General features: G+C 46.1%; 1 protein-coding gene across 2 annotated transcripts; it reads right to left on the bottom strand.

The window, feature by feature from the left end:
- Positions 1 to 217: 217 nt before the first annotated feature.
- CTC1 (CST telomere replication complex component 1) lies at positions 218 to 23234 on the bottom strand. 2 transcript variants are annotated; one of them, XM_055133847.1, is made up of 23 exons: positions 23151 to 23234; positions 19564 to 19727; positions 16667 to 16904; positions 15800 to 16011; positions 14938 to 15079; positions 13068 to 13352; positions 12812 to 12940; positions 10547 to 10779; positions 10247 to 10424; positions 9958 to 10158; positions 8739 to 8865; positions 7378 to 7492; positions 6947 to 7259; positions 6594 to 6683; positions 6170 to 6354; positions 3837 to 3913; positions 3570 to 3744; positions 2946 to 3023; positions 2087 to 2231; positions 1939 to 1991; positions 1530 to 1695; positions 1308 to 1434; positions 218 to 1157 (listed from the first exon to the last, which is right to left on the bottom strand). In XM_055133847.1, exons 1-23 carry the CDS (start codon positions 23181 to 23183, stop codon positions 1018 to 1020), a joined length of 3606 nt encoding a protein of 1201 aa, XP_054989822.1. In that variant the 5' UTR covers positions 23184 to 23234; the 3' UTR covers positions 218 to 1017. The 2 variants fall into 2 exon arrangements, with proteins under 2 accessions (XP_054989822.1, XP_054989823.1); XM_055133848.1 differs by lacking the exon at positions 23151 to 23234 and adding an exon at positions 17631 to 17721 and having other exon boundaries at positions 221 to 1157; positions 19564 to 19690.
- Positions 23235 to 26424: the final 3190 nt, after the last annotated feature.

The raw sequence follows: 26424 nt of genomic DNA, 5'->3' as shown, positions 1-26424 counted from the left end.
CTGAGGTTCTTAAGCACTTTACTTCAGTTTCCTCCATCTACTTCTTCCAATGCTTGGAGTTTTCAAGCCCTTCCCCCTCCCCCCCAACCTATATTTCCCAACAACTCTAGACCTGCACACTAATTTTTCCCTTGGCCAAGTCTCGCTGACTGAAACCATCAAAGCTATATTGTCTACTTTCCCTCTCTCCAGTTTATTCCTTCTAAGTTTGAAATTTAGTATTTCCTCTGCTTAACTTTTCTCTAAAACAGTGCTGACGTTGCTGGCAAATAAGGACTCAAATGAATGGAAAGCAGTGTGCCAACTGCTAGATTAGGAGGGCTGGAATCCCAAAGATGAACACAAGTAAGAAACATCCCTATAACTTTATTGCAGGTCAAGAGACCTGTTACGAGCACTCCCCACAAGAGGCAATATTTCATTCTTCAGGCCATATCAGCAGAACCCAGGTTATTGGGGCAATCTGTCAGTGCCAATGACCTGTCAGTGTCAACCCCAACCAGAACAGACCTATCAGGAGGCCCATGATTTCCCTAGTTTCATAATCTCCTTAGGGCAGGTTGGCAGCAGAATTTGAAGAAAAAATTAAGGCAGCATAGAAGGTTTTTATGGGGGGTGGGTGGTCCTCACCCATTCCTAGCTCTGCACTCAAGGATCACTCCCAGCAGTGCTTGGGGTACCATAAGAGGTATTATAAATTGAACCCAGGTTGACTGCATACAAGTCTACCTGTCTCTTAAGCACTGGGTAGCAATTTTGTTGTTTTTTGGTTTGGGTTATTTTTATTTTTATTTTTTTGGTATCACACCAGGCTCTGCACTCAGGAATTACTCCTGGCAGTGCCTGGGGGATGATATGGGATGCTGGGAATCGTGGGTAGCGGTTTTTAAACTCAGAGTTCTGGAGTCCTGGTTCAGCTGCAGAGAAGGAAGGGGCTGTGGACAGGGAAAGAGGCTGGGGCCCACGTAAGGTTCCTGCCCACAAGAACTTCTATTCAGGTCATTGTTGCAGTTCAGGTTAGCTGGAGAAAGCAAAGGCCCCTACAGATCTGGGATGTGTGGGTTCTTGGATAGAGAGGCATGACAGCTGGATCCTCTGATTCACATGAGTCAGGAAAGGGAGCTCTCCACACTGGAATCGCTGTAGCCGAGAATGTTCTGAGAGAGGAAGGGGAGAGAATATATATTTTAAGCATGTGGTTTTTTAGTCCCCATCCACTATTATTCCCAATTCCAGAACTCCCATTACCAATTCCTCATTCTTTTTCCTCTTGGAATCCATCTACTTACACACTCATTCAGCCTTACCTAATGGAATGATCTTAGAGGGTTTCCTCTCAAATTCAAAAGTAAGCATAATAGGACGGAGGACAGAAATGCTGGTACAAAGTGTTCGGAGGTAGAAGGTCACGGGTTCATTAATTTTGCCTGAGGACTAGGAAGGGAAATGGAGGGTCAATCAGAATTCAAAACTCTAAAACCCTCTGGACTATGGGATTCTGTGCCCCTAAGTCTCAGATAATTTCTCACCTCAAATTGGGCTCCAGAGCATGTAAATTGCAAGGCCACTCTTCCTGGCCTTCGAACCATCTCTAGGAGGGAGGTCCACTCACTAGGACACAGCCCAAGTGCTGCTGCCACATGATGATTCTTACAGGTCACCACAGCTTCAGCGGTCCCATCCTCCACCAGGAACCTGGAAAAGGGAAGAAAAGAAACAAACTCCCACAGCAAACTCAGGGACGATTCATCTGGTGCCAAATGCCTTTCTCCCCACGGCTTAAAATGAGTCTTTAGCTCACTTTTCCTTCTTTCATTCCTCCAAAAGTATTTATCAAGTAATTCCAACAAGTCAGGAATGATGCTTACATAATGATAGCAGACAGAAAATGTCATATAAGAGTAATGACAGTGCAATGGACACCCACTGTGCGCTCACCTGATGCTAGCCTGGCTTACAGATGTTTGAGTAGGGCAAGTAGTACACCTTCCCTGAGAAGAAGAAAGTAGTTAGGAAAATCCTCTTGGAGCCATCACATCTTTCCAGCATGCTGTACCCAGCTCAGGCTATCCTCTCCCTACCATACCTGAAGACAAAGGCAACCACAATGAGCACACACCCACAGGAGCTGAAGGCTGAAGACAGAAACAATATGGCAGGAGGCAGTGGCCTGGAATGGGGCCTGGTCACCCTGCAGAAGTTCAGCCAGGTAAATGTGGGGCAGGGAAGGCCTAGAGAGAGGTGGGGAGAAAGAAAAAGGTGAATCAAGAAAAAAATGGACAGAATTTGAAAGCAGAAGGACTTAGCAAATCACAGGGAGAAGCCTGTAGTGAACTCTTTCTCCACTAGTTACCCATGGCTCCTCTCTAATTTTTTTTTGTTTGGTTTGGTTTTTATTTTTGTGTTTGGGCCACAGCTAGCAATGCTCAGGGGTTACTACTGACTCTGCATTCAGGAATCATTCTTGGTGGGCTTGGGGAACTATATGGGATGTCACGGATTGAACCTAGGTCGGCTGAGTGCAAGGCAAGCACCCTACTTGCTGTACTATCTTCCCAGTATTTGCATTTTACACATAAAATTTGCTAAGAGCTGGTTAAGAGAAATAGTACAGTGGGAAGGGTATTTATTTGTCTTGCACATAGCCAATCAGGTTCAATCCCTGGCATCCTATAGGGTTCCCTGAGCACTGCCAGGAGTAACACTTGAACATAATGGGGCGTGACCCCAAAAAAGAAACAAGTAGGTAAGGGCCTAGAAACTCTAACTTATTTTGGGTCAAATGATAGATATTAGGCATTTTTAATTTGAGGCATAGGAAATCCCTCTGAATCAATGTAATTCTGCTGGAATGGAAGAAAACTGTAATCATGGCAAACTATAGGACCAGGAACATGTGTGAGCTGTGGATCCAAAGCAGTGAAAACAAAGCCTGGGACACTGACCTGATCATGGTTTCCTGGGGAAAACTCAGGACCTGTACATAGGTGGATGCCCGGAAACAACAGTAAACATTGTACAACCTGCAAGTGGAGGAGAAAGAGCTAAGAGTGGAAAAAGTCAGTCTGAAATTGGACATGAAATTATTGCATGTTTGGCAACACTCCCTGAGGAATGTTCTCTGGCCTGTCTTTACCAAAACAGGATGAGGAGGAAAGGATTAGTCTGGAATATCTTGTTGGGGTACAGAACATAAATGCCAGACTACTTAGACTGCGTAAGAGCAGGAAGTAAGAGCAAAGAGAAGGTGGGTGCCAGAAAGTAAGAGCAAAGAGAAGATAGGTGCCTTCTACCACAGTTCAGTAGGGGTGAACAGTAGCAAGGAAAGGAGGCAAGCTCAGTTAGAGACTATCACCTGGAAACTCTTTTTTTTTTCTTTCAAGAAATAGAATATTCTCCCTTTTTTTTTTAGATTTTTAAGAATATTTTACTGAATCACCATGAGATACAGTTACAGACTTATAAACTTTCATGATTGTGCTTCAGTCAAACAATGTACGAATACCCATCCCTCCACCAGTGCCCATTCTCCACCACCAATGTTCCCAGGATCCCTCCACGTCCCTCACCTGGAAACTCTTTTCTCCAGTTTGCTGAAGTAAACTATGGCTCCTGGGAGGAGTCCCAGTCGGGGAGGCAAGTGGGGCTCATCAATGTAGATGTTCAAATGAGGGCGGAACTTACAGTCAGCAGTCTCCAGAGCTACAGTGAGCTTCACACACCCTCTGTCAGCCCCTGCGCTGCCTACAGGAAGAAAGGGGAAGGGTCAGTGATATTTGTCCAGATCACAAGGACCACTCTATTTCACACTTCACACAGCGAGAAGATGAACTTACCAGACTTTGTCTGGAGAGAGGCCGAAAGTGTCCGTGACAAAATCTCTGCTGAGAAAGACACCAAGGAATCGGTGAATCTGCAGGGCCAGAGAATTAGTAGCATGAAGACATTGAAAGAAGAGAATAAAAAGTCAGATTCAGGGATAGACACACAAACTAAAATGTCAGCTAGAAAATGACTCAGTGTCCTAAAAAATCCTTGTGTCATATGAAATGATGCATTAAAATAACAGGGCTAATGGGAGAAATCAAGTTGTGACAGATCACCCAGAACCTTTCCAACATCGAAACCACAGATCTCATCAAGAAGTACATGGTTGGGTGTAGGGGTGGCGGAAACATGTACTGGTGAAGGGATGGGTATTGGAGCATTATATGACTGAAACTCAATCTTGAACAATTTTGTAACTGTGTATCTCACAGTGATTCAACTAAAAAAAAAAAAAACAAAAGCACCAAGGATTTACCTACAATCCTACAGTGGGTAGGCTGCTTGCCTTCCACACAGCCCCAAATATGGTTCATGGAGCATTGCCAGAAGTGATCCCTAAGCACAGAGCCAGGAATAGGCCTTGAGCTTTACCAATCCAGATTCATAAACAAGATACAATGAAATTATGTTCATTATAAGCCTGGGTGTGGCTCAAACCCTCAGCCACTCATCCTCCAAAAACCCAGATGCACACCAATAGAATTAAATTTCTATTTGGATATGTATCTAAAACCTCAGTCCATTATTTGTAGCTTTCCATGCTGGGGGGTCATGCCTTCTCCTTAGATTCCTGAAACAATCTGGTTTTTATTTTTTATTTTGGTGGTGGTGTCAGAATCGACTCCAGGCCCTCATACAAGGTCAGTGCTCTACCACTGAACTATATCCCTGGTCAAAACAATCAGCTTTTTTTTTGGTTGGTTTGTTGTTTTTTTTGGGGGGGTCATATCCAGTGATGCTCAGGGATCACTTCTGGGAGTCTTGGAGGACCATATGGGATGCTGGGGATCAAACCTGAGTCAGCTGCATGCAAGGCAAACACCCTGCCTGCTATACTATTTCTCCAGCCCCTGAAGCATCTTCTTGACTAAGGGAAAAATCCTTCTCTATAAATGTCTATATTTTGTCCTTATATATTTTTTTATGTTTCTTATATTTCCATTTATTATAATGGCTCTTTATTAAATGTGAGAAAGCTTGCTCAGAATCATTTCAAAACTGTAACATTGGGGTGCGGTGCCACCAGCAAGTCAACCTGTACCCATGGGTGAGAACATCAGCAGAGTGGTGGTGCCTTGAGGCTTCCTGATACCCCCAAATTGTTACTGTACTTCTAGCCAGACCCCAAAAACTCAGGACCAAGTTTTCTAGGAAATTAAATGGCCATAATGCATGTGGGAGCCATGCCCACAAACTACGTCTGGTTCAGCTGTACAAGCTTATTTTTCAGCCATAAATAAATCTAAAAAGAGATTAAAAACCACAGTTAACCCTGGACCTGTGCAAGACTGAACAGACTGGGATAAATCGGAGGTGTCGGGTCAGTTTGGTGCCCTCTCAGGCAAGCCCTTAGCAGTTGCTTGCTTCTACAGTCCAAAATAGCCACCATGCCCCTGGCTGGACTCTACCATCTTGGGATGGACCTCACCGAGATATATCTGCTGAAAATTCAGGTATGCGGTTCTGTGGCTGAAATCTCCAGGCTTTCTTGGGTTGGGATGGGCTACCTCCCCCCACCTCCCTATACTTCCAGAAGCTTTGGTAGTCACAATCAACCCCAAAGCTGCCACTCAGTTGAAAAAGCTACTCTAGCCTTACCTTCCAAATAAAAATACTGAATGCCCTGAACAAACATGATGACCTCTTAGTACTGTATTACAAACCATAATGCATAAAAGGAGAGGGAGAGGAAGAAAGGGAGAGGGGGTGAGGGGGAGAGAGATGGACAAAGAGAGAAAAAATGCCCCCCATAGAGGCAGGCTGGGGAGGGAATGGTGGGGGATGGTAGGAGGGAAATGGGGCGGGGGGGGGATACATTTGTAGTGGAGAGATGGGTGTTAGATCTATGTATGACTGAAATCTAATCTTGAACAGCTTTGTAATGGTCTTTCTCATGGATATTCAATTTTTAATTTTTTTTTAATTAAAATTAAAAAAAAATTTTAACATACTTGGAGAACACTCAGATACTAAATACAACTTACATGGAGATTGTTCTTCTAGAAGCTAACTCACATTGAAGCTACACATGCTGTAACAGAAAACAGATCATTTACCACCACCCAACTCCAGTCTGCGGAGAGAGCAACCAAACTAGCTGGTGAAGCAGGCAGATTCTTACTTGTCACTGAACAAGTCAGATAAGGAGGTTTCAGTCCTACGGATACCCAGCACATTTGGGATGTCCTGGGAGCTCTCAAGTTCTATAGTCCACTCATCCTGGACAGTGAGGCAGGACGCACAGCCGGCCAAATGTAAAGGACACTGGAATTCGCTGGATGAACCGCTCTCAAGCACCAGTGTTGTCTACCAAGAAAGGAAAGATGACTGATGCTGAGTGTGTACTGGTCCAGAAGCAGGTTCATAAAATTATGAGACACAATTTGCTTTCTTTCTAGAGTCTACTGAAGGAAACAGACCTACTTTATGACCAAAATTTCCCCATCTTTCAGAAGACCTAGAGTGATGAGGCAGAGGCATTCTATCTCTAGACTTGAAGCCCCAAAATATCTTTCTGAAAGGATGTAATTTAGTAGGGCACTCACAGGAGGGCCACGAGCCACAAGCCGGTACACTTGACCTGGGTGCAAGAACTCGAACCATCGGACCGAGGAGCCAAGGAAGAGGAGAAGAATCTGTAAGAGAGTAAGACTGGGTCACAGGGTTCCAGACAGAAGCCAAGAATCTATTGCAGTCTTTTTTTTTTTTTTTTTTGCTTTTTGGGGGTCACACCTGGCGATGCATAGGGATTACTCCTGGCTCTGCACTCAGGAGTTACTCTTGGCGGTGCTCAGGGGACCATATGGGATGTTGGGAATTGAACACGGGTTGGCTAGGTGCAAGGCAAACACCCTACCTGCTGTGCTATCATTCCAGCCCTATTGCAGTCTTAATTTACCTTCTGATCTGTGTCCTCATCTCCTGTGTGCTCAGGTATACCCCAACCATTGTCTTCCTTCTTCTGGGTACCTCCAAGCCAGTTGCCCGAAACATAAAAACTGAGAGTAGGCTTGGGCACCTCTGGGTTGACTCCCACGGGAACATAAATGTTTCTCTTCATCAAGGCCTCCTTGTGGGACAGCAAGAATAGCCGGCTCTGTGCTATGAGGGTGGGCTCTGTCTGAGAAGATGTGGAGGAGGAGGCTGAGCAATGGAGAAGTTTGGGCATAGACAGGATCAGGGCATCAGCCAGAGAGAACTGGACATAGACTCTGTTAGAAAAAATAAGGAATAGGTTTCTAAGTGACCAGGGCTATGGATATTGTGGACGCTAGCATTTGCCTATCAGCACCCAGCCCTGCAGAGACTCACAACAACCCGAGAAGTCACCTGGCATGCTGTTTCTGAATATAGCCTGTTACGCTTAGTTCTTCCCAGGAAGGGAAGTTGCTTCTGACAGTCCTCTCGATAATCAACTGGAACCTCTCCACCCGCAACAGGCGGCCTAGAGGAAGAAAATTTTCTTTACAGACAAGGGGCTGGGGGTGGGAATGAAGCAGATTGCCTTACAGGTCTCGCTGCCCACCCAAGCCAACAGGTCTCACTTTTTCCTTAACATAATATGAAGAACCAGACCTGATCACAGCCCCCTCAGAATGATGATACCTCAAAAAGAGAAAAGATTCCAGGGCTGGAGTGATAGCCCAGCAGGCAGGTGCTTGCCTTGCATACAGCCGACCTGGGTTCAATCCCTGGCAATACATATAGTTCCCACCCCAACCTCTGCCAGGAGTGATCTCTGAGCACAGAGGCAGGAATAAGCCCTGAGCATAGCTAGGTATGGGTCAAAAACAAACAAGAGAGAAATCATTCCACTGCATGTCCAATCCCAACCCTGATTGCCTTGATTCTCCTTTCTTATATATCACAAAATACCTGTTCCTAAGAGCCAAGCAACTTTTGTTGCCAGGGTTTTTCCTAACTCTAAGTAAGATCATTATTCTTGCAAACTAAGAACATAGAAACCAGGGGCAAGAGAAACAGTGGCTGGGCACTTGCCTTGCACGCAGCCGACCTGGGTTAAATTCCCAGCATCCCATATGGTCCTCTGCACACCACCAGAAGTAATTCCTGAGTACAGAGCCAGGAGTAACCCCTGAGCATCGCTGGGTTTAGCCCCAAAACCAAGAAAATAAGAAAAAAAAAAAGAATATAGAAACCAGGGAGAGAGAGATTATAGGGTGCTTGCCCTGCACCCCACCAACCCCGTTCTGGTACCATGTATGGTTCCCTAGCAATGCCAGGGGCCACTCCTGAAATCAGAGCCAGAAATATCCCCTGAATATCACTGGGGGACTGGGCTGAACACATATTGGAGGACCAGGTTCTATTCTCTGTACTTCATATCCCCCAAGTATCACTGCCCCCACCCCAGCACGACTGGATATTGCCCCCCCCACCTCCCTAGCTAAAAAAATTAAAATCAGAATGAAAGGTACCCTGTTGTGCCTGTTAGGAGCTACCTGATAGGAACTATGGTCAGAGAGACAAGCATTGCTATTGGAGTTTGGAGAAGAGAATCCTTTGCTCATTTCCCTTTCCCTCTACAAAAAGACTGTTGACCAACATATGACAATTCAGCATCTCTAGAAAATTCCAGAAAGTACTGACTGCACATTGTTCTGAGAAACTCTGCCCCCACTGCCATATTTTAAGTTTAAGTTTTAAGTATTTAAGTTTAAGTTCTGTACCTAAGAACTGGGGATCACTGAGAGGTTTAGAGTTCTTGTCCAGAATCAGGCAGGGGAGGCAACCACTTTGGTCCCGAAGATATAGGCAACCTTTACGAGATGAAGTCACCAGAACCCCAAGTAAAACCTGTAGAGAGATGAAGGTTGAAGCATCAAGTGCTTATCAAACAAATATGAAGCAGCTACAATGTGCCAGGCATTGTTCAGAGTTCATTACATAGTGAACAAAAAAGTCTGGGTCTCTTGGGGTCTGAGTGATAAGAACAGCTGGTAAGGCACTTGCCTTATACCAGGCCAACCTGGATTTGATCCGTGACACCCTAGATGGTCCCTGGAGCTCTGCAGGAATAAGTCCTGAGTGCAGAGTCAGGAATAATTCCTGAAAACAGACAGGTGGGGTACCAAAATGAGCAAGTAAGCAAACAAAACCAAAAAATAAACTATCAAACAAAAAGACAAGATGTCTACTTAAAGAACTTATTGTTCTCTCAGGTTCCCCTGAGAGCAATGCTGTAGGAACTATCTGTATCTCAGCACATTGGAAAGACAGATGTGAACAGAACATAAAGTACAGACAGAATTGAGGTAGCAGAGCATAAAAGAACTCATTGAATATAATAAGGAATTTTAGTTTTATTTTATAAACACTGGGGAAAAAATCAGAAAAGGTATCAAAGGAAGAGAATGATGTAATTCACGTTACATTTTACCCCACTCTAGTTAGATAGTATCTAGTTAGTGCAGTCAAAATAATAAGCATGACAGAGAGACAGTACAGTAGGCAGACCACTGGCCTTGCATGTGATCTGGGCTCAACCCCCAATGCCAAACATGGTCCCCAGAGTTTGGTCTGGAGTGACCCCTGCACATAAAGCCAGGAGTAAGCCCTGAGCACAGCCAGGAATGTGGCCTCAAAAGAAAACAAACCAAACAAAAAGAGGTAAGAAGTAACTAAGACTGGAGATGGTGCAGCAGCTAATACACATTCCTTACATGCACACAGCTAACTTGGGTTAGATCTCTGGCATCATAATGATCCCCAGAGTCCCCAGAAATGATTCCTGAGTTCAAGAGCAAGGAGTAAGTCCTAAACACCACCAGGTATGACTCAAAAAACACAGAAAAAGTGACTACAGGGGTTGGAGTGATAGTACAGTGGGTAGGGTGTTTGCCTTGTACGTGGCTGACTCAGGTTCGGATCTGCAGCATCCCCACTTACCTGTCTTGTGTGGGAGGCAGTGGCGGGCAGACAGAGCCAGGACCAGGCCAGGCGCTGATTCAGTTGATAACTGGTCAGGTGAGAAGCTTCTGGAAAGGGCAGAAGGGCCTTAGGATCAAAGGAGTCCCAGGCCCTTTGCTGCCCCTCTTTCTTCACAGAAGCCAGAGTAGGAAAAGAGCAGAGGCTCTGCAGCGGAGTGTACTGTGAGTGAGAGAAAATATGAGACTATTTTGCAGCTGTCTGCCTACACATCTGCACTGCCACCCACACTCTCTGAACAGCTTAATACCTTCTGGAGTGGACAGTGATGCGGCTCTTCAAGGATTTCTCTGTGTGGACATCGGTTGGGGCTGCAGGGTGGTGCTAAAACATCCAGACTAGGAGCCAGTAGCTGTAGCCCCAGGCTGGGGTTCCCCTGAGAGCAATGCTGTAGGAACTGTCTGTATCTCAGCACATGGGGGCACAGCCTGGCCAGGAAAAGAAACCGAATGACCTCCCACAAAGAACCTGCTTCTAACAAAATCCAGCTTCCCACTCAGAGGAGGCATCCTAGTACAGCCACCACCTCTACCCCACCCGTCCTTCTCACTTGCAGGTCAGCTCCTTTAGGGCCTTGACAGCCCACAGGTAGAGGGGAAGTCCTAACTGCCGTTCCCACAGCAGCTGCTCATACAGAGAGGCCCCATGGACTTGGTGGGAAGGCTGAATCTCTGGAGTTCGGCAGGAGAAGCCCCGGACTAAAACGGCACCACGGAAGCAGGATGCTAACACTGGCCCTGTTGTCCCTCCACCCACAGATTGAAGGAGATGAACATCCTGGAGCTGGAGAAAACAGAAAAAAAGAAAAAGCAGAGATGAGGCCCCCAATAGAATGGACAGGCAGAGCTCACTAGTTTCTCTTTTCTGGATTCATGGAGAAATATAATTTCTCCTGTACAGGTTCTGGCCTCCAGGCCTTGATTTCTCCCATCACCTCCTGTGGTTAAGTCTTTATCTCCCCTGAGTTCCACTCTGTCTCTGAGGGCCAGGAGATGTTCTGGCCTCAAGCTCACTTCCCAGTGTCCTAGAACCTCCTTCATGTCAGCTCACTTCTGGACTGTTATTATTGTTTTGGGGCCATACTTGGCAGTGCCTAGGGCTTCCTCATAGTAAGTGTTCAGAACGGTAAAACTCCTGGTGGTGCTCAGAGGACCATATATAGTGCAAGGGAATTGAACCTGGGTCAACTGCATGTAAGGAAAGTGCCCTACTTGCTGTACTTAATAAAAATTGGGGCCGGAGTGATGGTACAGTGGGTAGGGCATACGCCTTGCATGTGGCCAATCTGGGCTCGATCCCCAGCATCCCATATGTACCCTGTGCACTGCCAGAATTACTGAGTGCAGAGCCAGGAATGAACATTGAGCATAGCCAGGTGACTCAGGAAAAAAAAAAAAAAACAACAGTATCACTCTTATTCTTAATTAAGAACAATTGTTCTTAACAAAAAGCATGCTTTTTTTTTTTTAAACCACATGTTCTTAATAAAACCCACTGCTCTTAACAAAAAGCATGTGGTAGGGTCGGAGTACGGCATTTTTTTTTGGGGGGGTCACACCCAGCGATGCACAGGGGTTACTTCTGGCTCATGCACTCAGGAATCACTCCTGGCGGTGCTCAGGGTACCATATGGGATGCTGGGAGTCGAACCCAGGTCGGCCGCATGCAAGGCAAACGCCCTACCTGCTGTGCTATTGCTCCAGCCCCGGAGTACGGCATTTTTATTGCATGCATTCAACCAGGGTTCAATCCCTGGCATCCCATATGGTTTCCTGACCACTGCCAATAATAATTCCTGAGTGCAAAATCAGGAGTAACCCCTGAATATCGCCAAGTATGACCCACCAAAAAAATTAAAAATCAAATAAAAAGCATGTTGTTCAGTAGAAGAGTGCCTACTTTCTACCTTTGATACTGGGTTCAATCCCCAGCACCACATAAAAGCAAGTAATCTCTACCCTTCAACACTACTTGTTATATTTTTACTGCTGAGTTCCCCACCCTACCTCGAAAACAAGAACAGTCAATAAAAGAGGCCAGGCACATTCTCTGCTGCCTGTATCACAATCTGTGATGTGTAATCTCTCTCTCTCACCTTTCCCTCCATTTTTCCTTTTTCTTTTTTTTTTTTTGGGGGGGGGGTTACAGCAGGCAAGAGCAGGGGTTACTCCTGGAATCATTTTGAGCAGTACTCAGAGGACTATATGGTATGCCAGGGATCAAACCTGGGTCAGCTGCGTTCAAGGTGTAAGTCCTACCCGCTATATTATTTCTCTGACCCCTCTCCCTCCATTTTTCGAAGTAAAACTACTTTACTTCAGCTTTTTCCACTCTGAGGAAGCCCATGTTCTCTCTTGTGCATGTATCTCTTTCTTTCCCTTCAGTTCTCAAAAAAAGATGCAAAATATAAAATTAACACATGAGCCTGGAGTGATAGTACAGTGGGTAGAGCTTTTGTTTTGTATGCAGCAGACAAAGATTCAATCCCCCTGGGCAGAGAGCCAGGAGTAAGCCCTGGCACCACTGGGCATGGCCCCAGTACAACAAACACTTATCACACACAAACACACCATGAGAGGCTATTGAGTGGGATTTTTTTGGAGGTGGGGGTTGGAGGCTATCCTTAGTGATGCTCAGTGCTAACTCCTGGCTGTGTTCAGGGATCATCACTCCCAGAGGGGTTTCAAGGGATTATATGTGATGCAGTAGATTGAACTCAGGTCAGCTAGGTGCTAGGCAAGTGCCCTACCCGTTGTACTATCATTCTGACCATGAGAGGGCTTCTTTTTGTCACCAATCCCGATACCTCACGTACCTCCAGAGAAACTCCTGGTCGCAATACCCGCCTGAGGTCATGGAACTGCTGATAGGCAAGGCAGAGCCTCAGTTGCCCGTCCAGTTCATAGAGGCCAGCAGGCCCATTCAGCACATCAGTGACCACTCCCTGCAAAAAGGCCAGAGGTCCTGTTGATCTCTATCTTCCTGCTCTTTGGAGACCCACTGCCCATTGAATTCTGGGTTTAACTGCTGGCACTGCCCATTGAATTCTCAGATCTTTCTCTCCCACTCACCGTATATGCTAAGACTTTGGATTCCCTAACAAGATCTTCTTGCTCCTTCCAGTCTTGGGAGGTGCTGAACACAGGAAGTGACTTGGAATCAGTCTCCAAGGGGAGTTCATCCAGTTCCAGGTCTGGCTTGCACACATACTCCGGTTTAAGAGGCAAAAGATGAGAAGAGGGACTGGTCACCCAAACATAGTGACGGAGACCACCAATCTTGGATACTCGCAGCTCTGTCAGGATATAGGCCCTACCAGGCCAAAGTGCTCGGTGCCACACCAGCTGGGCAGGGATCTGGCTTTTGCAGAAGACAACACAGTGCATGAGAAACTCCCCAAGTTGCTCCCCTTCTGCCAAAAGTCTCTTGCCAACTTGATTAGACATCAAAGACTGCTCTGCATGAGTCTTGCCTTTCCTCTTCATGTTTCCTGTTCACAAATAAAATCTATTTTTTTGATAATAGGAGTGTTCCTGAGTGGGTCTGGTGTGCCTAGAGCACTCCTAGGCCTGTTGGTTCAGAGCTAGAGGACAAAGGTCACCCCAGAGGTGCTCAGTGGTAATGTGGTAGAAGGAACCAAACGTAGGGCATCCTACATACTCTACCACTTGAGCTAATGCTCCCAGCCCTTATGTAGCTCAGCAGTAGAGCATTTTCTTTAAGGTCTGAAGTCCTGGGTTTAACTGCTGGCACTGCCAACCCTCCCCCGACCAAAAAAAAAAAAAAAAAACCAAAATTGAAAAATGGAAAAACCAGATAGTGAACAGGGCCCAAGGGTGTAGTTCAGTGGTAAAGGGGCTGTCTTGCAGGCATGAGATCACAAGTCTGACATCCAGCACTACCCTACTTTGTATAATGTGATTCTCCGTCTCTCCCCAAAAGTATACAGCTTATGATTTGTGATGTGTGGTTGCGTAACTACTCTACCTGTGAGACACTAAGACAATAAAGTCTTGATTTTGATTTTGGGACCATATACAGCAGTGTTCAGGGATTGCTCTGGGCAATTTTCAGGGAACCATGACTCAATTCTCTGGTGCCTACAAATAAATGTCTTCAGGGGCCTAGAGAAATAGTACAGTGGGTTAGGTATTTGCCTTTCATGCAGCTTGTATCCCACATAGTTCCCTGAGCACTGCCAGTGGTAATTCTTGAGAATAGGGTCAAGAGAAACTCATAGTAACACATAGGCTGTGTGTGGATGAAAGGGAAAAAAGAAAAAAGAAAATAAAAAGATAAAGAACAAGAGACTCAGTTTGTCTATCATAGGATAAATTCACTAGGGTCACCTAGAGCAGCATTTCTCAACCCTTTTCCAACCATGGTTACCTTCTGACTTTGTTTCTCTACCTCAATAAAACTATTTTACTTTATACAGTGCCCAGGATTGAATCTAGGGTCACACATATGCAAGGCACATGCTCTTACCACTAAGCTATATTCCCGACCCATCTTTCCTACTAAGGATTCGTTTTATCTGTGTGAAGTGAAATAATTTTATTGAGGGCAGGTACTAATTCTTTTTCTTTGGAGTGGGGACACACCTGACAGTGCTCCAGGGATCATATGCTCATATCAGTGACAGTCCAGGACGTAGGGTCAACAAACACAAGGTTAGCAACTTAACTCCCATACTATCCCTCTCTTTGGCTGGGGACTGTGGAGAAGAGAGAAAGAGAAGAGAAAGAATTTTTGCCAAGACTAAGAAAATTAATATCCTAAAGAAGGGCACAGACAACTTTAGAGTGGAGTGCCAGAAAGTGAAATGAGGAGAAATTATGCACCCCAAGCTGGGATGCAGGCAATTTCAGAATGCATTGTACTTTGTCAAGAGGTCTCATATCCTTTCTCTCTCCACACCCCCAAATGACTATTCCCTACCTGCACGATGATGGAGACGTGGCTGCCAGCTGGGGATGATCCAAGAGTCAGAACAAAGTAAGTCTTATTTTGACTTTTCATAAGTGCACTTAATCGAACCAGTGTCCCAGCCAGGTTTCTCTGCACACCTTCAAGCTTGCTTCTACAGAGGAAAGGAAAAAACAAATCTTTTTTTTTTCTTGGCTTTTTTTTTTCCTGCTTTTTTGGTCACACCCAGTGATACTCAGGGTTTACTCCTGGCTCTGCACTCAGGAACTACTCCTGGGAGTGCTTGGGGGGCCATATGGGATGCTGGGGATCAAACCTGGTTTGACTGCATGAACAGCAAACACCCTACCTGCTGTGCTATTGCCTGGCCCCAAAAATCTTTATTTTCTTTTCCTCTACAAATGCCTTCCCTTTCCACCATGAAGAATAATCTAGTAATGATTTAGCTCTCTTTTAACCCAAAGCTGTTATTCTTAGAAACCTCCTTCAAATTCTACTTGTCCTGGGGCCGAAGCAATAGTACAGTGGGGAGAGTATCGTGGCCGATCCAGGTTTGACACCCAGCATCCCATACGGTCCTCAAGCATTGCCAGGAATAATTCCTGAGTGCAGACAAGAGTAAAAAGAGCATCCAAAAAAAGTAAAAACAAAAAACAAAACCCCAAATTCTACTGCTGCTCTGCACAGGGATCTATAACTCTGTGGCTCTTGCATGCAAAGCCTGTGTATCTCTCTAATCCCAAGACTCTTATTTTAGTATTTATTCCCATGTCTTGATACATTTCATCTACATTACTTTCAGTACCTTCCCTTTCTTCCACTGACCCATCAATATGTTTCCCAGTGTTCATTCTGCCCTGGAGAAAAGAATTACCTGTGCTGGAGTAAGCGGGTAGCAATCTCTGGGTAGAGAACAGGGTGAGGGGTAAGAGTGCCAGGACTGACAGGCAAGGGAAAAACTGGCACAGGGTCACTCCAGAGCTCCAAGTGCCCTTCCCCTGAGAAATTCCACTTGGCAGGAGGCAGGTAACTCCAACTGGGAAATAGAAAGAGGTGACCCAACCAAGAAAGATCCAGATCTATGACCTTGAAAAGAACGAGAGGAAGAGTTAAATCAGGATTCTAGCATCCTGTCAGTCCCCCTCTACCCCCTTTCCCTCAGAGACTTCGTTTTCTTGCTTCACAGATGCCACCTTTTTTGAGGGCAGGGAGAGCGGAGGGTGGGGGGGGTGGGGGTGGGAGGGTGGGGGGGTACACTCAGCGATGCTCAGGGATTACTTCTGGCAGTGCTCAGGGACTATATGGGATGCCAGAGATTGAACCTGAACTGGCTTGTGCAAGAGAAACACTGTACTCCGCCCCCCCCCCCTTTTTTGTTTGTTGTACTTGGGCCATACCCTGCAGTTCTTAGGGGTGATTCCTGGTTCTACACTAAGGAATTACTCCTGGCAGCTCTCAGGGAGCCATACAAGATGCTGGGGATTGAACCTGGGTAGGTCACATGTAAGGCAAGCACACTACTTGCTGTACTATCTCTTCAGCCCTCAGGAGCACCTGACTCAAGACTGCTCATGATCGACCCCAGGGACTGTATTTGGTGCCAGAGATTCTAATCAGGGTTGGTGGAATGCAAGGCAAACTCTTTAACCTCTGTACTAGCTCTCGAAACTAACAGATACCATTCTTATTAGGTATTTAAAGCACTAGGATCTAAACACTAGACCTCCTCATTCCTACTTACCTCACAGTTCAGGGAACCGGTGTTATCTTTCACATAGAGGCTCCCATTCCTGCACTCATGTTCTGAGTCTCCTAAGAGATCTGTTAAGGTTCCTAAGAGTAACAGTCGTTCCCGGGGCAGAGGGTTCCCACTTGGTCTAGTTTGCTGGGCCCAAGTGTGGTATGCATTACTGCTCCAGGACAGATGACTGCAGCATGGAAGACGCTGGTAGGTCTTGAGGTCCTGAACTGAGACAAAGCTGCAGAGTGAAAGGGACAGAAGTCCTGTAAAGCTGCTTCCAAATCTAGGGAGTTTCCCTCTACCTGAAAAAAAAATCGCCCAAGATCCCAAGGAAAAGTCAATAGAGGAAACACACTAGGAGAGAAGTTAACACCTCTTTTAGTTTTCAATCTGAAGGGGAAGTGTCTTAAGAAAATGAGAGTGGGGACCAGAGGCTTGGCAGGCTCACTTCACGTACCACACTGCTGGTGGCCCAAAATCATAAAAAGAGAACGATGATGCTGGGCCCTTGAACAAGACTGTGCCACAAGGAGGAACCAGAAAAATGAATGAGGATCTGAGTGTAGGGACATTTCACAGATACTACCAACAGCTCACTCGACTGCATCTCTGCTCTGAGCTCCACAAAGAGCTCCTATAGGGCCACTTGTGTATCTCTGCCTAATAGCTTAACTGCATGAACCTGGCCAGCTTTCCTTCATAGTTTAGAACAAAGTTTCTCAGCCAGGGGCCCAGGATGCTATAAAGAGACCACAGGTGAAAACTGTATAGGGGTTGGGGGAGTGTCATGGCATGAGACTAGGTGTTTAACCAGGCAGGGAAGGAGAGGGCATAGGAAGGAAACTAGGTGGAAGGAAGCCACAGTAATAAAAAGGTAAAACAACAACAAGAAACAAAAAACACTGGTCTCCTGGAATCTAGATATAGTACAGGGGCTAAGGCACTTGCCTTGCATGCCACTGACCTTGGTTCGATCCTTGACACTGAATATGGCCCTCCAAACATCACCAGGAGTTATTCCTGAATACAGAGCCAGGAGTAAGCACTGAAAACCACTGGATGCAGGGGAAAGAAAAGAGAAGGGGCCAGAGTAGTAGTCGAGTAGGTAGGGTGCTTGCCCTTCATGCAGCTGACCTGGGTTCAAACACTCACATCCCATATGGTTCTCTGAGCACTGCCAGGGGTTATTCCTGAGTGCAGAGCCAGGAATAACCTGAGCATAGCTGAGTGTGGTCCAAACACAAAAACAAACCAGAAAAAAGAGAGAGAGAGAGAGAGAGAGAGAGAACACTGATCTGGAATATAGTACTAGAGACTAACTAGAACTGAATTGGGAATTGTTATCAAAGGCTTTCCAAATTATGAGATGTTTGAGATCAGTTGTTCTTGCAACACTGCTGTTACTATTACTTGTGAGGGGTATTGAATAAAGTGATGAATAAGTTAAACTATCAAGGTTGTTATATATTCATACCTTTGTAATGTCATTCATACTTACATTTCCCTATTTGGGAACAGGGGGTTTGAACCATACCCAGTAGTGCCCAGGGCGGCCCCATCCTGTCACATCACATGCAAGGGAAGTCCCTTAACTCTTTCTATCCCCTTCTCCCCATTTTCATCATTTGGAGGGGGCCAGGGGGCCTCACTGGCAGTGCTCAGGGTTTACCCTGGTGGTGCTTGGGGGAATCATAGGTAATGCAGGTGATGGAACCAAACTGGCTTTGTACAAGTCAAGTGCCCTATCCCCTGTACGATCTCTCTGGCCAACTCATGATTTTCTTTTTTTTTTTTTCTTTTTGGGTCACACCCAGCGATGCTCAGGGGTTACTCCTGGCTTTGCACTCAAGAATTACTCCTGGCGGTGCTTGGGGGACCATATGGGATGCCGGGGATCAAACCCGGGTCGGCCGCGTGCAAAGCAAACGCCCTACCCGCTGTGCTATCGCTCCGGCCCCCAACTCATGATTTTCTAAAAAAGAAAAAAACAAAAAGTTTACCTCCTGAGTGCAGAGCCAGGAGTGACCCCTGAGCATTGCTGGGTGTGACCCAAAAAGCAAAAAAAAAAAGAAATATGAGAGGCTTGCTCTTCAAGTCTGTGTTCTCCCTTGAACATGTATCTCACTTGCTAGTTTGTTTCTTTGCTTGCTTTTTCCACTCTAGAGAATGTTCTCTTTTGAGCACTTCTCTCTAAGTAAGTTTTGTTCAATAAAAACTATTTTGATTCACAAAATAATAATAATACTAATGCAACTTTTTTTTTTTTGGCTTTTTGGGTCACACGCGGCGATGCACAGGGGTTACTCCTGGCTCTGAACTCAGGAACTACTCCTGGCGGTGCTCAGGGGACCATATGGGATGCTGGGATTCGAACCCGGGTTGGCCGCGTGCAAGGCAAACACCCTACCCGCTGTGCTATCACTCCAGCCCCAATACTAATACAACTTTTAAATAAATTAAAAGAAAAACGAGGAGAATAAGAGAGCTCAAGAAAGATTCAAGGGTTGGAGTGATAGCACAGCGGGTAGGGCCTTGCACGCAGCTGACCCAGGTTTGATTCCCAGCATCCCATATGGTCACCCCCAAGCACTGCCAAGAGTAATTCCTGAGAGCATGAGCCTCAGTAAGTTTCTCTTCACTTTTCAGGTCTGCCTCCACTTTCACCTATACAGTCCTTGATTTTCAATCCCAACTGTAGGGGCTGGAGAGATAGTACAGTGGGTAGGGTGTTTGCCTTGCATGTAGCCCACCTGAGTTTGATCCCTGGCATCCCATATGGTCCTCTGAGCACCTCCAGGAGTAATTCCTGAGTGCAGAGACAGAAGTAACCTCTGAGAATTGCCAGGTGTGACCCCCCACCCCCCAAAAATCCCAACTGTAACTTCACCCCTCTTTACCTGTAGCTGAGGGGCAATGTCAAGCCCTGGCTCCTTCCCTGGGGTAACCAGAGAGTCTTCACACATTCAATTACTGACTCAGTCAACTGGACATTAGGCTCCTCACCGGCTGGGCACAGGGTCTTGTGGATGAAGGCCTGGGCAGCCTCAAGCCAGACTTGCTCCTAAAGAAAGTGAATCTAGTTAAAATATCTGCATGACCAGGGTCAGAGAGCTAGTACCACAGGCTGTAGATGAGACTGGATCCCTGGCACTGCATACAAGGAGGGATCCTAGACCACAGAGCCAGAAGTAAGCCTGCCAGAAGAAAGCCTTCGGGAATTGCTCCAAAACAAAACAAAAACAAAACAAACAAAAATCTTCATAACAATCCCTTATACTGAGGAAATTTGGGGAAGAATAAAGAGATAGGAAAAAAAAAAGTCAAAAAGGCATGGGGCCAGGAATGTGGCTTGGTGGTAGAGGGTCTACCGTACAGGCTTGAGGCTGTGAGTCACCTCCCATTATCAAGTGCAATCCACAACGGGACAAATGTGTGTGTGTTTTCTCTTACCCACCACAACTAAGTGTGCAAACCCAAACAACACAAGGACAACAACCACAAAGGGAAGAAAGAAAAAAAAAAAAAGGAAATGAAGGGGGGAAAATACAAAATTGAAGAAATCTTATGTCTCAGTCCAGCAATACAAATACTTTAGGCAGCTGGCCATCTAGCACTGGTCTTACAAACCTTAAAGTGTTCAACTGGAATTACCTTAAAGTGCTCCACTGGAATTAATACTGTATTTCTCTGTGAACCCTTCTCTGACTACCCCAGGGAGAAAACAGTCCCTCCTGAAACTCCCACAGCGAATTGCCAATACTTCCAATATGAGCAATGATCACCAGGTTCAGTAGTCTCCCATTTTATGTGTGTGGTGGGGGGAGCGGAAGGAAGGGTCTCATTCCAAAGCAGCAAATTGAAAATCTGGGTTGGAGAGACACTACAGATGTGTGAGTTTCAAGGAAAAAGCGTGGACACATGGGACTTGAGCGTTTGATGGCCAAGAACCATTCCCCTGGCCGGCCCACGCTGGCTGGATGAAAGACTGGGGAAAAGGAGAAAAAGGGACTGGGCTCCAGGCTTGTTGGTATTGTTTATTTCTCTCTCCTCTTAACGTAGTTCGATCTCTCCCTTACAGCACAATCGTAGTCGTAGTTTTCACAGTAGTCCCAGTCATCATAGTTCCATCATCCTAGTCCTTGTTGTCATTATAGTCTTCGTCATTCCCATCATCCTAGTCTCCTCATAGTCCTCATATTCTCCTCTTTCCCTTTACAGCATAGTTATACAGAAATCATGAAGGGTGGGGGTACACATAGGTGGCATTAAACATTTTCACAACAACAAACACATGTAAAGCCCCCCCTTCATGGGAAGTTCTAGGAGATTAACTCAAGGATAAAATCTCATTTGAGGATTCAGCATCCTAGATTACTAGGAGATCTACTCAAGGGCGGGATTCCATCTAAGGTATATTGCTTTCTCCTTTCCTGGGCTAGTAATCCATTTAAACAATCATAATAAAAAAAAAACAATCATAATAAACTTACTTCTTACTAATATTTCTAGTCATTTTGTATAAACACAGTGAGAAATATATTAAGCTTAAAGGTTGGCTCTTCCTAGGGATATCTTGCTATATATCCCAGATTACAGTCCTCAGGCCAGGCTAGTCTTTTGTTTTGTTTTTTGCTTTTTGGGTCACACCCGGCAATGCACAGGGGTTACTCCTGGCTCTGCACTCAGGAATTACTCCTGGTGGTGCTCAGGGGACCATATGGGATGCTGAGAATCAAACCCGGGTCAGCCAGTCAGCCACGTGCAAGGCAAACGCCCTACCCGCTGTGCTACTGCTCCAGCCCCAGGCCAGGCTAGTCTTTCCTAACTCCAGCAGGGTCCTCATTCAGTTACTTCTTTTTGGGTCATGACAAGTTTGTTCCATGACTGTACTCTTAACTTATTATACTTATGGTGCTTACCTTGTCCCCTTTCGATGCCAGGGTAGCTTACAACTTGCCCTGGGTCCATCATAGTCCCTTGCTGGGACCTTCCTTTTGGGGGTGTTAGGAAGTAAAGGCAACTGAGGCTTAAGTCAAGTAAATATTATGGATGACCAGGAATAAGTATTATTTGGAGTCAATTAACTCCCATGTTACAAAAGTATAGCATCAACTGTCTTCCTGTGTCTATACAAAAAGGCCATTGCTGGGCCGGAGTGATAGTAGAGTGGGTAAGGAGTTTGCCTTGCACGCGGCTGACCCAAATTCAATCCCTGGCATCCCATATGGTCCCCCAAGTACTGCCAGGAGTAATTCCTGAGTGCAGAGCCAGGAGTAACCCCTGAGCACTGCTGGGTATGACCCCCCCAAAAAAAAATGCAAAAAGGCTATTACAAAACCATGCAAGTGACATAAAGGAAAGAGACAAGCAATATAGGATTATTAGTACTTGATGGAATTGGGTGTGCCTCAGAAGCACTGTTGTGGGAGTAACTCAATAAACCTAAACTCCTTGAGGGAGGAACAAGGAAAACCTAATGCTATCCAATACAGAGGTTAAAGTGTTTGCCTTGACAATCCTTGTTCAATCCCCACTTCAATCTCCAGCACCATATATGGTCCCCTAGCACCTTGCCCTGACCAAACTCTTCCTATCAAAAATAATGATAGAAAGGGGGGGTCCAGAGAATAAACTCTGCATTTCAAATAAGTTCTTCAGACTAATACTGGCATTGGATTAAGTTTGAGAACACTACCCATTTCCCTTTCAATCACCTTACCCACTGCACACCTTCCCTAGCCATCATCCTCAGATGAGTCTTCTTAAATCTCTAGCTAAAATCTCTCTGACACACCCACCACAGACATCACATCTGCCCAACAAAACCTAGATAGAACCAAGTGCCTTAGATTCCATTTTCGTTGGTTTTTTAACCGTCTTCACCTCTGAACTTCAACACCGTTGCTCTGGTCGGGATCACCCCTCTCGCCGCCTGCTGACAAGTTCGCGCCTCACTACCGCAGTTACTAGGAAACGAAAAGTCACCCGTCGCTCCTCTGCTGAAATCCTTTCCACAACTCCCAATATTCTCGGGCCAAAGCCGCTGCTAGGCAAGACTTGTCCAAGTCCGTCTGCTCTGACCCTCGGCCACCACCCACCCGAACCCATTCTCAGTCTCGGCTGCGAAACCCCTCAGAGCTCGCCGCGCCTTGCTAACTCGAGTGCGCACAGACGTTCTCAGAAGCGTTACAGGACGGTCAGTTAACCCTTTCCCCTACAGCAGCGCAGGGTTTTCCTCCAACGACCCAGAGCCGCAGGAACCTGCCGCAGGTTTCCCCGAAGGGCTTGAAGACCCAAGACGAGAAGTGTTCAAGGTTCCTAGCGGGCACCGCGGAACCCGCGACAGCGGTAGGATCAACAGGCGCGGTGCCGTCCAGGCGCGGCACGCAAGATCAGGAAGAAAATACGCAGGAGGGGTCAGGAGAAGAAAAACAATCCTGACAGAAAAGAAGGGAAAGAAACGCGATTCGGAGACAGTACTCACGGAATCAACAGCTCGAGGCGGCCAAGCAGCCATGGCGCGCCCGCGGTAGCGCCTCTGGGAGCGAAGAGCAGCGCGCGCGAGAGAGCAAGGGTGACGTCACCGCTGGCGCGAGCCCGCCTCCTCCCGCCGAGCAACGCCCCGAGCCTTCGGCGCTGTAGGCCCCGCCCCGGACCCGCCCCGGACCCGCCCACTACTCCGGTCTTCAAACCCTGTCACTGATCCTAGTTAGCTCAAGCACAACCCGCCTGGACGATGACTCCCAGGCGTCTGCCCATCAGCAAGATATTGGCGGAGAGAAGCGTTCACTCCTTAACGCAGCCTGAGCACCTCCTATGTTATGGCCTTAACTCACTACAGTCATTATTTAACTATTTCTTCATCCTGACCGTGAGAACCTAGAAGTTTTATTCTATTTCTTTTTCTATTCATCTGGTATAAAGATAACTATGTTCTGGCGCTTAGAACAGTTCCTGCTGCTGAATAAGAACTTGATATTTGTGGATTTCATACTCCAAGCCTCTGAACTCCCTAACTCAATCAGGCAATCGTTCCCCTGCAGTGGAGTGAGGGAACTATGTGCCGGGCTCAGTTCTAGACTCTGGGGAGACAGCAGTGAGCAAAGATTAAAAATCCGTGGGGCCGGAGTGATAGTACAAAGGGTAGAATGTTTCGATCCTCAGCATCCCACCAGCACTGCTGGGAATAATTAATTCCTGAGAGCAGAGGCAGGAATAACCTCTGAGTCTCTGAGTACTGCATGGTGTGGCCCAAAGTCCGCCCCCCTACCGCATGTAGGGTGCTTGCCTTGAATGAGGCTGTCCTGGGTTCAGTTCCTGGCACCACATATAGTCCCCCTCCTAGCACTGCTAGGAGTGATTCTTGAGCACAGAGCCAGGAGTAAGTCTTGAGCACAGCCAGATGTGGTCCAAAAAAAATATTAATAATTTCTGGTCCTGGGTCCAGAGAGTTAAAGAAGGCTTTTGCCTTTCATGTGCTGAATCCTGGTTTATTCCACCACCACTAGCACCATGAACTTCGATCTGCCATGGATTCGCGATATGCAAGCCTTATCTGTAATATATCTTTGGCCCCAAGAAGGAGTTTTAATATATTTATATATTATATATATCACTGTATCAGTCATCCCGTTGTTCATCGATTTATTTGAGTGGGCGCCAGTAACTTCTCCATTCGTTCCAGCCCTGAGATTTTAGCAGCCTCTCCTTACTCGTCTTTCCCAATGATTGGAGGTGCTTTTCAGGGTCAGGGGATGAGACCTCTTATTGTTACCGTATTTGGCATATCGAATATGCCACGGGGAGCTTGCCAGGCTCTTTTGTGCAGGTGGGATACTCTCGGTAGCTTGGCGGGCTCTCTGAGAGGCATATATATATATGTATACATATATATATATATATTTCCCTTTATGGTGATTTGTCGCATGGCCGCTCATGTGTGAGAGGTTCGGCCCAAGCACGTGGAAGCAAAAATTAAATTCTTCAAAATTTAAACCAAATATCCAAAATACAGTAACATATATACATACCTCTCAGAGAGTATGGAAAGCTACCAAGAGTATTCCATCTGCACAGCAGAGCCTGGCAAGCTACCTGTGACGTATTCGATGTGCCAAAAATATTAACAATAAGGGCTGGAGTGATAGCACAGCGGGTAGGGCGTTTGCCTTGCACGAGGCCGACCCAGGTTCTAATCCCAGCATCCCATATGGTCCCCTGAGCACCGCTAGGGGTAATTCCTGAGTGAAGAGCCAGGAGTAACCCCTGTGCATCGCCGGGTGTGACCCAAAAACCAAATATATATATATATATATATATATATATATTAACAATAAGTCTCATTCCCCTGACCCTGAAAGAACCTCCAATCATTGGGAAAGACGAGTAAGGAGGGAGAGGCTGCTAAAATCTCAGGGCTGAGTGTAATAGAGATGTTACTGGTGCCCGCTCAAGTAAATTGACCAACAACGAACGGGTTGTTCATCAATTTACTTGAGCGGGCACCAGTAACATCTCTATTACACTCATAACTTCCATATATATATATGGAAGAATGTCGGGTGGCAGCCAAACAGCTTGAGATGCAAAATATACTCCGGGTCAAAAATGAAAAACGGAAACAACTGAAGGCTAAAGCCAAAAAGTCAGAAGTCAGAGAGATCCTCTCAGGAGCGGGACTGAGAAAGAGTCACTCAGAGATCTGTTTCTCCATCTTCAGTCCCTGACTCTTTGATGCAGCACTCTGTGCTGGAAATTCGAGATGGGAAGGAAGAGTGGACCCAAAGCCCCTGTTGGCAACTGATCTCTCACCTCAAACCCAAGGCAAAACGGCAATGGTCAGAAAGGCCAACACTTACTAATGTCATTTCAGTCTCTGGAATTCTGGGAAGCAGGTGTTTCTTCGTTTTGTTGCTGTTTGGGTGACGCCAGGGTTTTATTTATTTATTTATTTATTTTAAAATTTTTTATTTTATAAGTTAGTTCACTTATGTCAGTTACACTGCCCCCAGCGCCGGGTAATCCCATCAACGGCCAACATCCAGAGACTATTAAAACCAAGCTCCCAGAAGGTGATAGCTGGCCGCACAACATCTGATAGCCTAGTTCTCCCTCTTGGAGAACCTAGCAAGCTACCGAGAGTTTACTGCCTGCACGGGGGAGAGCCTGGCAAGCTTCCCGTGGTGTATTCATATGCCAAATACAGTAACAATGATGGGTCTCATTCCCCAGACCCTGAAGAGCCTCTAATGCAGCACCATTGGGAAGAATGAGTTAAGAGAGGCTGCTAAAATCTCAGGGCTAGAAAATGGAGATGTTACTGGGCCTGCTCAAGAAAATCAATGATCAGTGGGATGACAGTGATACAGTGATATTTAGGCTACATACAGTGTTGCTTAGGAGGATTGGACCTAAGGATTGGACTCCAACATACAAAGCAGACTCTTAAGCCCTTTGAGCTGAAGTTCTATTTACTTTTTTTAAAATGAGAAAAAAAAAAGCAGACTGGGACTGGAGTGATTGCACAGCAGGTAGGCTTTTGCCTTGCACATGGCTGACCCAGGTTCGATTCCCAGAAACCCATATGGTCCCCTGAGCACCGCCAGGAGTAATTCCGGAGTCCAGAGCCAGGAGTAATCCCCGTGCATCGCCTGGTGTGAACCAAAAAGAAAAAAAAAAGCCTGCCTAGTCCTAGTCACTTGTTTTTTCAATTAAAAAAATGTTTCTGTTTCTGGGCCACACCAGGAGGTACACAATAT

This window comes from Sorex araneus, chromosome 3 (assembly GCF_027595985.1).
Source record: "Sorex araneus isolate mSorAra2 chromosome 3, mSorAra2.pri, whole genome shotgun sequence".
Lineage (NCBI taxonomy): Eukaryota > Metazoa > Chordata > Mammalia > Eulipotyphla > Soricidae > Sorex > Sorex araneus.
Note: the sequence above shows the minus strand (reverse complement) of the source record. Positions and strands in the feature narration are given on the sequence as shown.

What these genes read in the sequence shown, in the direction of transcription:
- CTC1 (XM_055133847.1), bottom strand. Translation starts at nt 23,183, where the DNA reads ATGGCTGCTTGGCCGCCTCGAGCTGTTGATTCC. An exon ending in ACATTGCCCCTCAGCTACAG is followed by an intron (nt 16,905 to 19,563) that starts GTAAAGAGGGGT and finishes TTCACTCTGCAG; the next exon opens with CTTTGTCTCAGTTCAGGACC. An exon ending in CCGGTTCCCTGAACTGTGAG is followed by an intron (nt 16,012 to 16,666) that starts GTAAGTAGGAAT and finishes GTTCTTTTCAAG; the next exon opens with GTCATAGATCTGGATCTTTC.